Genomic DNA, 9798 nt, shown 5'->3' with positions numbered 1-9798 from the left:
TTGACTGCCTCAATATTAGTTATATTCAACCTATCGTGGAACATTACACGTTGCATCAAGATTGCATCAAGTGTCAGTGACTTTACAGCAATCCTCATACTAAGGAAAACTCCCTTTTAACAGGAAGAAACCTCCAGAGGATCCTGAATCAGTATAAGCAGCCATCCTCCACGACTCACTGGGGATCGAGAAAACAAAGCACGCACGCACACACACACACACACACACACACACACACACACACACACACACACACACACACACACACACACACACACACACACACACACACACGCGCACACACACGCGCACACACACACACACACACACACACACAAAACTGACAGACATGCACACAATACCAAGTAATGTTTCTATGGCTACATTGTGATTTCTTAGTAGATATTTTATTCAGTAAGACATAAACATTATTGTCTTTATCTTAGCGAATCTATAATTAATTCAACAGGTAAACTAGTAGTAGCACATTCCATGTCAAAGAAAGTAAAATGTTATTGTCTTTTATAGGGAGGGAGGGAGAATATCTTTTATATTGTTTTTAAAAAGTAATCGGTGCTCGCGCAGTAAAAACAATGGATTAGCTGTGAGTTAAAACCTATGGACGGTTAAAACTGTCCAAACCTAAATATGTGGAACTTGATTTACCTGCTCAGCGGTAAAACTGGAGCTTATAGGCAATCAAAGCCACCGTTTGATTTTGCAGAGATCACTCTGACCAAGGCCTCAGGCAAAAATAATTCCACAACAAACTCCTGATGGCTTCAGTCTGATTATTTAGTTTAATTTAGTTTACTGCTATTTATTTTAGAGTAAAATTATACTAATGCTCAGAAAACATGCAAGTTTATTGCTTTTGTTGGGGGCGGTGCAACGGGCTTCCGTAGTTTGTGGCTCATCTTTGCGGAAAGTGGTGTTACCATGGCAACGTTAGCTGTTGAAATCAAGCAGCTCGTGTTTCCTTTTTGTTGACTTTCTCCGGTTAGGGCCTTAACAGACGAAGGTAATGTGAAAACGTTTCTGACAGTTTCTTTACATTTTGAATCTTATTACTTTTTTATTTTACTTATTTGTGATATTTTAGTTGTCTCCTCTGCGCTGTTGAAAGCCATTCAACAAGACATTTCTCCAGCCTTTAGCCTTGTCTCCTTTCCTCTTCAACTCCGGAAAGTAGAGTTTCTTAGAAAAAAAAATATTCAGGAGGTAAAAATAGAGGAACACAGAAAGAAAAGTTTGCAAAACTTCGTAACTTGCAGCTAAATAGTCAACGTTTTTAGTGCTTTTCGACAGCACTTGAATGTAATTAGCTTCTAAACACAAGTAGCCGCTACCTCTTGCCCAACCAGGTTATTTTCCAAAGCTCTAATTTCTGAGGCTCATTAAATGCCCCATAGTGCGTAGTTCTCTTAGGTGTTTTAGATGCTGTCACCAGTGGGGAAAAATCAGTGTTTTTGATGTTATAGGGACCTTCAGAGAATATATATCTGACATTTGTTTTCTTGTATTTATTTCTTACTGTATAATGTTTCGTATATCATTAAGTTTATTGTGTTTATATGTATTATTCACATATGTATGAAAGGTACATTTATGCCCAAATGTAGTATCTATGAGCATGTTTTGTACAATGTACAGAAAACCAAAAATTTTTTTGTATTATTCAAGTTACTGGTTTTAAATAAATCCAATTTATATATTTTATATCAGCTGTTGCAGTAGCGCTGTTACCTTGCAAGAAAAAATGTCCTGCGTTTGAATCCTGGTATGGAGTTTGCTTGTTCCCCAAGACTCGCGGGGGTTTCCTGTGGTCTCTGGTTTCCTACAACAGTCCAGAATGTGACTGTTAGGTTTACTGGCCTCTCTAATTTGTCCTTCCGTGTGCGTGTCTGGTCTTGTGTGTCTGTGCTGCCTTGCAATGGCAACCTGCCACCCAAAAGCTGCTGCAGATAAGCACCAGTCCCCCACAACCCTCTGTGGATAAGCAGGAATAGATAATAGGGGTAGACTGATGTATCACTCGATATTTACCACTTTTTATACATCGGCCGGTAATTGTTCTTAGTAAATCTGATGAGATGTCAGGCACATCCTCAGGCAGCCCGGTGCTGTTGCAGAATTGGATTTAAATGTATTTCTACATTCTCTAATAACATCTGCATAACAAATCCTCTAAATTAACTTTATTTGGGTGTCTGACTTTAACACTTATCGGTGCACAAAATTAAGATTAATCAAATTCAGGGCAGAAATTTTGTGCATCAACGGATGTTATTGGTGACATTTTGGCATGAATAAAAGGTCGAAAGATATTGGCCACGCCGGAAATCGGCAGTGCATATCAGCCATCGGCTGCCTATGTCTTCTACATATCGGTATCTGCAATTGAAAAACCAATTATCGGTCGACCTTTAATAGCTAACGGATGGATGGATAATACCAGCGGCATTGACAAGCCCTGTAAAATAGTGAATATATTAAATAAAAACAAATCCTATAAATTTGTGCATTTGTTAAAAGTAATATAAATACATAGAGGGTTACATTTATTAGTGATATTAAAGGTCGGCCTTTTTATTAAGTATTCTATTTCACAAATATGTGTCTGACTTTTCACACACGGAGCAGATTGAATATTTTGGAGATTTTATCTGTTGAAAAATCTATAGCAGCTGCATTGTTTCAGAGAGCAGTGGTAGTAAAGTGGACCTATACTGCATGAATGAAACTGAAGATGGACGTATTCAGTAAAAAATTTGAAACCCATAGAAAACTTTACATTTTTACATAAACTGCTAATTAAAACCTAGACCACATGCTGATAAATGAGTCTTTCATCCATTGCACTTTTTAGATAGCTAACATTTATCATTACTGTTAATAGTATTAGCTGCTAAATGTGACTTATGAGGGCTGCATGGTAGGGCAGTTGATAGCGGTGTTGCCTCACAGCTATCAGGTTGCAGCTTAGAAACCCAGCGGTGGCCCGTATGTGCAGCGTTAGCATCTTCTCCATGTGTGGTTTTTCTCCCGGTGGTTCCCTGTAGGTTCCTTCTACAAAACACAAACAAGCGTGTCATGTTGAGTCGTGACTCTACATCTTCATTAGGCAGTGATGTGTTGATGGCCGCTCTATGCGTCCCTGTGAAAGACTGGAAACCTGTCCAGGGTGGACAGCGCTGGACAGTGGAACCAGTTCCCTGACACCATACTCAGAAATAAACAGTTTCAGGAAATGAATAAATGAGTGACACAATTAGCTCGTATTAACACGCTTTTCCATGCAGTTTAGCTTTTGTCTCTGTTATCGTCTCCACCACAGATGGACGATAACTTCAGGGGACAACGCAGACTATTCCCACATCCACTACCTAAACTGGATGGAATACCTTCAGAAGCGTATAAAGTAAGGATGCTAAATATTTCTTTGTTTAAGAAGAGTTTCTGAGTCCATACTAGTGAACACTTGTGTCTGTTTTTTCATCAGGAGGCTCTAAGGCGCAGTGAGTTCCCTCCTATTCTCGCTCCACCTTTGTGGACTCGGTGTGTTCCATTTAAAGAACACTTCTACCACCGAACTCCCAGTGAGTCTATTGGAAACAACTACAGCCCCCGGGCCAAGCACCTTAATATTGATCGACTGAAAGACAAACAGCACTCTTCTCAAAGTTCCTCTGAAAAACAAGCAGCAGGGTCTTGTATCCATTTTCTGAAACTCAGTGAAACTGATGTTTCTTCATTTCTTTCCTGGTGATCTTGTTTTGCACACCTCTCCAAACTTCTCCACTAACTTTTAGGGGTAGATTTTTTATCTTAATAGATCTGTCAGCTGCTTGTCCACCTGGACGGGAAACGTTCTCCCACCACAGAAGGTAACCCATTGTGCAAAGACCTAGTTTGATGTAGTCTGGACTGACGGACTCAATATAGACATGATCTGCTAGTCCACGCGACGTTGACTGTTTGCAGGAAATATTGTCAACACAATGCAACAAATGAAGCTTCAAATTTTAATGTTGTTTAGCCGGAACCACTCCATATGACTGACTTATGCTTTCACAGAGACACATCGTCTCACGCTTCAAGCTCATCCAAGGCAGAGCAGGAGCCTGAAAACTCAGAGGCAGCCAGTAGCCGGCCTTTGAGTCCTGGAGAGCAGCTCGACCTCATGTGCAGGCAGGAGGAGGAGTTGAGGGCCTCTCAGACTGAACCAAGTGACAGCGACATGGAAGCAAGTAACTTCCCCCAGGACTATGATGATTGAAATCTCACGTCTCTGACAGCCTTGACCTGTTTCTCACAGAGGTACATGTACTACATCAACAACTGCATCCCCATTTCTGAGATGGCCCCTTACCTACACCAGCATACTGTCAACATCATGAAACTGCTGCCTCCTGAGCCCGAGGATAATAAAAGAGACTTCCAGGTTCTGAGGGAGAACCTGCTAGAGCAGGCAGAACAAGAATACTATTTCAGCAACCAGAAAAGCATAGGTAAAGCAATGCAGCGTGTTAACACCGTTAAGCAAAATGAGCAAGATGTCTTGTTAACCCTGGGTTTTAAAGGTTCCACATCTTGCCATTTAAGCCACTGAGAGCGAAGGTAGGCACAATATATGATAAAATATTACCGTTGGTATCATTGAGATGTCATTTATCTTAAAAACGAGTTATTTTCGTCAGCCTGTATTTATACCCGGAACTGATACGATTTGTTTTAGCAAAGCTACACCTGCGCCCGCTCCAACAAAACGTGCCCACAACAGCGTCTTAGGCGAGCCTGCTCTACTATTGGCTTAGTCCAGCAGTTTAGGTGTCTTCCTTTTGTCTCGTGCATTCTGACGTGGGTGGGTTAGACTCGCGGTGTCCGTAGTAATTTATTTAGCCAGCTGAAGCAGATTTAATTATTTTAAATTTTTGTTTCATTGATTATTTTCTGCAAAGATTTTGTGTCTCTATGATCTTTGAATTTGGTTGTTTCCAATGAACGCTTTAGTTGATCCTCTGCTCACCTCACATGGACTCACACTGGCTAAATAAACGAGTAAGAAAACAGGTTAGTCCTTATATTTTAAGCAGTTTGTAGGTAAAAGGTTGAAAACATAATACTGGCAGGTGTAGCTAAAAAAAGAAAAAGGTTGAGACCGAGAGGGGAACCTGTGCAAAACTAAATGCTGGCCCGTCACTGGACCACTGAGTTTGTTACGAAACAAAAGTTGCCTAAGACACACAGTACAGGCCAAAAGTTTAGACACACCTTCTAATTCAATGTGTTGTCTTTATTTTCATGACCATGGTAGATTCCCACTGAAGGCACCAAAACTATGAATGAACATGTGGAGTTATGTACTTAACCAAAAAAGGTGCAATAACTGAAGACATGTTTTATATTCTATTCTTTTCATAATAACCATCCATTGCTCTGATTACTGCTTTGCACATTCAAGAGGTAGTCACCTGAAATGGTTATCCAACAGCCTTGAAGGAGTTCCCAGAGGTGTTTAGCACTTGTTGGCTCCTTCGTAAATGGTCATGGTCATGAAAATAAAGACATTTAATGAGAAGGCATGTCTAAACTTTTGGCCTGTACTGTTTGTCCTGAGCTGGCCACTACGTGCATCTTTGTAGACAGGACTCATGGTTTAAAGGCGTGTTTTTACCCCAATCCAGAAGTAATTTCTCAGAATATCCGGATTTCAGAAACGAGACCAGACCAGCTTCAGGAGGAGAAATGCCTGATGACCCATTAAGGATGCAGGAAAAATCTTTACATGGACCAAACTGAAGCTGAGGCAGGAAAATGCATGAATGCAGCCAAAAACGAGTTTGGGGGTAATTCCCATGAGGAAATGACAATATCACATGGTATAAAGCTCCAGAAGTGGATTTTCCATGAGAAGAAACTTTTAATGAAACTCCCAGAAAGTAAATAATACATGCACAGCTTTTTGGAGTCTACTTTATTGTAGATGGCTGCCACAGCTAATCGGCATTAGCAAACACAGAAATAGTTCAAACTCAGCCATACTGACAGATACTGAGCTATAATTCACTGTGAGACTCATCCCAAACATATTCTATAAGAGAATAATTACACAGAATTATTGTTTTAAATGTTTTCACAAGATAACCTTCTGTTTGGAGAAATCATTGTCTATCTTAACAAATTATCCAGTGAACAGCTGAAACTTTCAGAAAGTAATAACTGGATTTACATCTACGGCTAATCAACCCATTTCAGCATGGCCACCACACTAAACCGACCTCAGCAAGCACAAACGGGCTATAACTATAACGAGTGAATTCAGCCGCTGTATCTTTGCTTAAAGCTTTGCCATCATTCTGTGGAGTCAGTACCGGTAGCTACATTTCTGATTCACAAACAGACGAATGTCTAGAACGTGCAACGTGTGTAGGAAAGATTAATCAAAGATGTTTTACATTTTAAATGTAGTCAATTACCTAAATAATCACCTTCTACAATCATGTTTTAGTGGATTATATTCTGATGGACCCATCAGAGCGTCAGCGATTGTCCATATTCAGCATTCCCAAGCCTTTTCCCAGGAGGGTGATCAGTGCACCAGTTCCCTGGTCACTCAGCTACAAGGAAGCCAGACTGTGGCAGAGCCAACATCTCTTTGTGACCTGTCCCATAATGATTCAAATGCAGGACTTCTGGAACGAAAGGTAAAATGTTCTAACGGCTTGTAAATCTGGTTTACTTGTATTTAGGTAGGAGGTATTTTAGTTTCAGAGGTCATGCTATTGGCTATTAGCTTGTCATTTTAGAACACCGTGCTTTCAATTAGTGAAATGCCTAATTCAGTCACACTGAATAACTGATATTTTACAAAGAACCCAACATCCAGCTGATGTGCCCATCAGAGGTGACGGGTTGAGACGTAGAATTTCTGTTATGCTTCAATCAAACAGTTTAGGTAGGATTCAAACTCAAAAAAGGTGAAATTTAAGTAATCAGATTTACTTTTTTCTGTTCCAGATTATCATGCTTAAGATTTGTAAAACTGGAGAACCTCAAGTCCACCACCTGGTCCCTCCCGCTCCCCCCATCTGAGTTTGAACAGTTTGTCCAGAGGCAGTGCCAAGCTGCCAGAGATGAACTGCTTCAGTCGTGAGTATTCGCCGGTGAGGGTGAGCCAGTCAGATAGCAAGCCAGTGTGCTATTCGATTGTTGTGTCTGTTGTTAGGAGCAGCAGGACGTCTGTCTGCACCGCTAAGATATGAGCCATTATTAGTAGGAACTGCTGTCTGCAGTTTCTGCCCGCTTGAGTACCTTCCTGCTGCTTTCACTGTCACACACTTGCAGCCTGAATTCACAAAGATGTTTTATTTTTATGCTGGGTTTCAAAAATGTCACTGCAGATTTATGTGCTCAAGGTCTGAGACACTATTTGGTTCAACCAAGGAAACAGACTATAGGATGACATGTAAAAGCTGTTTATTGGATTTTGGGTTAGGGTTGTCCATCCATCCATCCATCCATCCATCTATCATTTTCTTCCACTTATCTGGAGTTGGGTCCTGGGGTCAGTAGCCTAAGCAGAGGCCCAGACTTCCCTCTTCACTGCCACTTTGGCCAGCTCCTCCGGGAGAATCCTAAGGCGTTCCCTGGCCAGCTGAGTGACATAGTCCCTCCAGTATGTCCTGGATGTTCTTTTGGGTCTCCCCCTGGTTGGACGTGCCTGAAAAACTCACCAGGGAGGCATCCTAACCAGATGCCCGAGCACATTAACTGGCTTGTCTCATTATGGAGGAGCAGCGGGTCTACTCCAAGTCCCTCACGAATGACCGAGCTTCTCATCCTATCTCTAAGGGAGAGCCCAGCCACCTTGCGGAGAAATCTCATTTCAGCCACTTGTACCCGCAATCTCATTTTTTTTTGGTCCCTACCCAAAGCTCGTGACCATAGGTGAGGGTTGCAATGTAGATCGATCATTAAATCGAGAGCTTCTCCTTCCGGCTCAGCTCTCTCTTCACCACGATAGATTGGTACAACACCCACATCATTGCAGACGCAGCATCAATCTGCCTATTGATCTCCATCTTTCCCTCATTTATGAACAAGAGCCAGAGATACTTAAACTCCTCCACTTGAAGCAGGACCTCGTCCCTGACCCGGAGAAGGCATTTTATTTTTCTAGGTTGCATCTAGTAGATATTCTGTCCATAAAAGTTATGAACAGAATTGGTGACCATGAGCACTGCTCATTGAGCAGCCTTGGCGGAGTCCAACTCTCACTGGGAATGAGCCTGACTTACTGCAAGTAATGCGGACCAAGCTCTGACACACAGGGATCTAATCAAGGCCCTAGTACCCCACACTATGGGCGTGCCCATCCTAAGGACATGGTTGAACGCCTTCTTTAAATCCACAAAAACACACGGATTGGTTGGGCAAACTCCCATGCACACTCCAGGCCCTGCCCAAGGGTATAGAGCTCGTCCAGTGTTCCACGGCCAGGATGAAAACTAGATAGCTCCTCCTGAAGTGAGGTTCAACTCTCCGACGGGCCCACACATTTTTACAAGACACACCTTGCCAGCAAATCAGCTTAATATTACTGCAATGGTGTGTCTTATAAATGCGCCATGCTGGCATGGCATTGTGCAAATTTTGCTGCATTCGTTCTGCCTCGCTTGGTAGTAAAATTGTGGTAATGGTCTGTCTTATAAACGGCTTTTGCACCATGGCACAACAGAGGGAGGTGTCATGGTGACATGGGGAGTTACTGCTGGCCTGCAAATGTATTGAAAATGAAAATAAACACATCTATAAGTTTGGCTTTTTGAACAAAATCAGCTGAGACGGAAAACTGGAGTGCCACAGCTCTCGCTCAGCGTCTCTCTGTTAGAGCTGGAGCTCAGATCATCAGAGACTGCACGGGGACTGATGGGGACAGACCATGGACGTAGTTTTGGGAGGGGGACTTTTTCCAAAATCAAACTTTGTCCGCTGCATTTTTAACATCCAAAACCAATATTACGCTATATTAAATAGGCACTGGTTGAGCACTAGGACCAAGCAGAAAACAACCGCTTGTGTTGAAGCCTGTCTCCCATTAAAACCATCCTTTAGCTCATCTATTGGCTCTGCCGATACTTGCTACCGTGTGATTGGCCGTTCCTGCCACCTGTGTACTTAACAGTTCTGCATTCATGACATTGCATAAATGAGCCTCTAGGCGGTAGTTTTATACATATTTTTTGCTCCCCCCAGTCGACCTACCAGTTGTGCCAAAGTCAAAATTACGTCCAAGGGACAGGAATGGTTTGTTAAAAAAACTTAATGATCGCAGCTTCAATCGCAATAAAAAGAAAGTTATGTCCAAGATGAACGGTAATTTATTAGTCTCTTTTAGTGTGTTTCTTTCTCCACTGGTTTTCTAGTTCTCCTCAGATCATTAGTTGTTTACCTTTATCCTCTTGTCTTCAGGTTTTGTTCTTACTCTTAGGTCAAGTTACTCTCCCCTCACTGATTAATTAATTAATTGTTTTCACTAGGTTCCTCTCCCCACACACCTGCAGCTCATCTCCCTCTCATCCTTCCCCCGTGTATTTAACCCTGTCTGTGTCTCTGTCTGTGGTCGGTCCATTGTCTTATATCAGCGTTGTTTTGTCCCTCCCTACTAGTCTCTAGGTCTCTGCTCATAAGTGAGCTTTGGTTTTTGTTTTTCAGTGTTAGATATTAGGTTTGGCTTACTGCCCTTTTGGATTTTTTGTTCCCCTTCCTAATAAAGGAATGTTTTCATTTACATCT

General features: G+C 41.9%; 1 protein-coding gene across 2 annotated transcripts in view; it reads left to right on the top strand.

Moving 5' to 3' along the window:
- Positions 1 to 921: 921 nt before the first annotated feature.
- LOC107383346 (dynein axonemal heavy chain 3) overlaps positions 922 to 9798 on the top strand; it is a 19192-nt gene continuing 10315 nt past the window's right edge. For both annotated transcript variants that reach the window (XM_015955909.3, XM_015955907.3), the window contains exons 1-8: positions 922 to 1021; positions 3338 to 3421; positions 3503 to 3713; positions 3845 to 3887; positions 4078 to 4246; positions 4319 to 4511; positions 6512 to 6707; positions 7021 to 7152. In XM_015955909.3, the coding sequence (XP_015811395.3) occupies positions 3338 to 3421; positions 3503 to 3713; positions 3845 to 3887; positions 4078 to 4246; positions 4319 to 4511; positions 6512 to 6707; positions 7021 to 7152 (1028 nt within the window). In that variant the 5' untranslated portion in view covers positions 922 to 1021. The remainder of the gene's footprint in view (positions 1022 to 3337; positions 3422 to 3502; positions 3714 to 3844; positions 3888 to 4077; positions 4247 to 4318; positions 4512 to 6511; positions 6708 to 7020; positions 7153 to 9798) is intronic.

This window comes from Nothobranchius furzeri, chromosome 11 (assembly GCF_043380555.1).
Source record: "Nothobranchius furzeri strain GRZ-AD chromosome 11, NfurGRZ-RIMD1, whole genome shotgun sequence".
NCBI lineage: Eukaryota > Metazoa > Chordata > Actinopteri > Cyprinodontiformes > Nothobranchiidae > Nothobranchius > Nothobranchius furzeri.
Note: the sequence above shows the minus strand (reverse complement) of the source record. Positions and strands in the feature narration are given on the sequence as shown.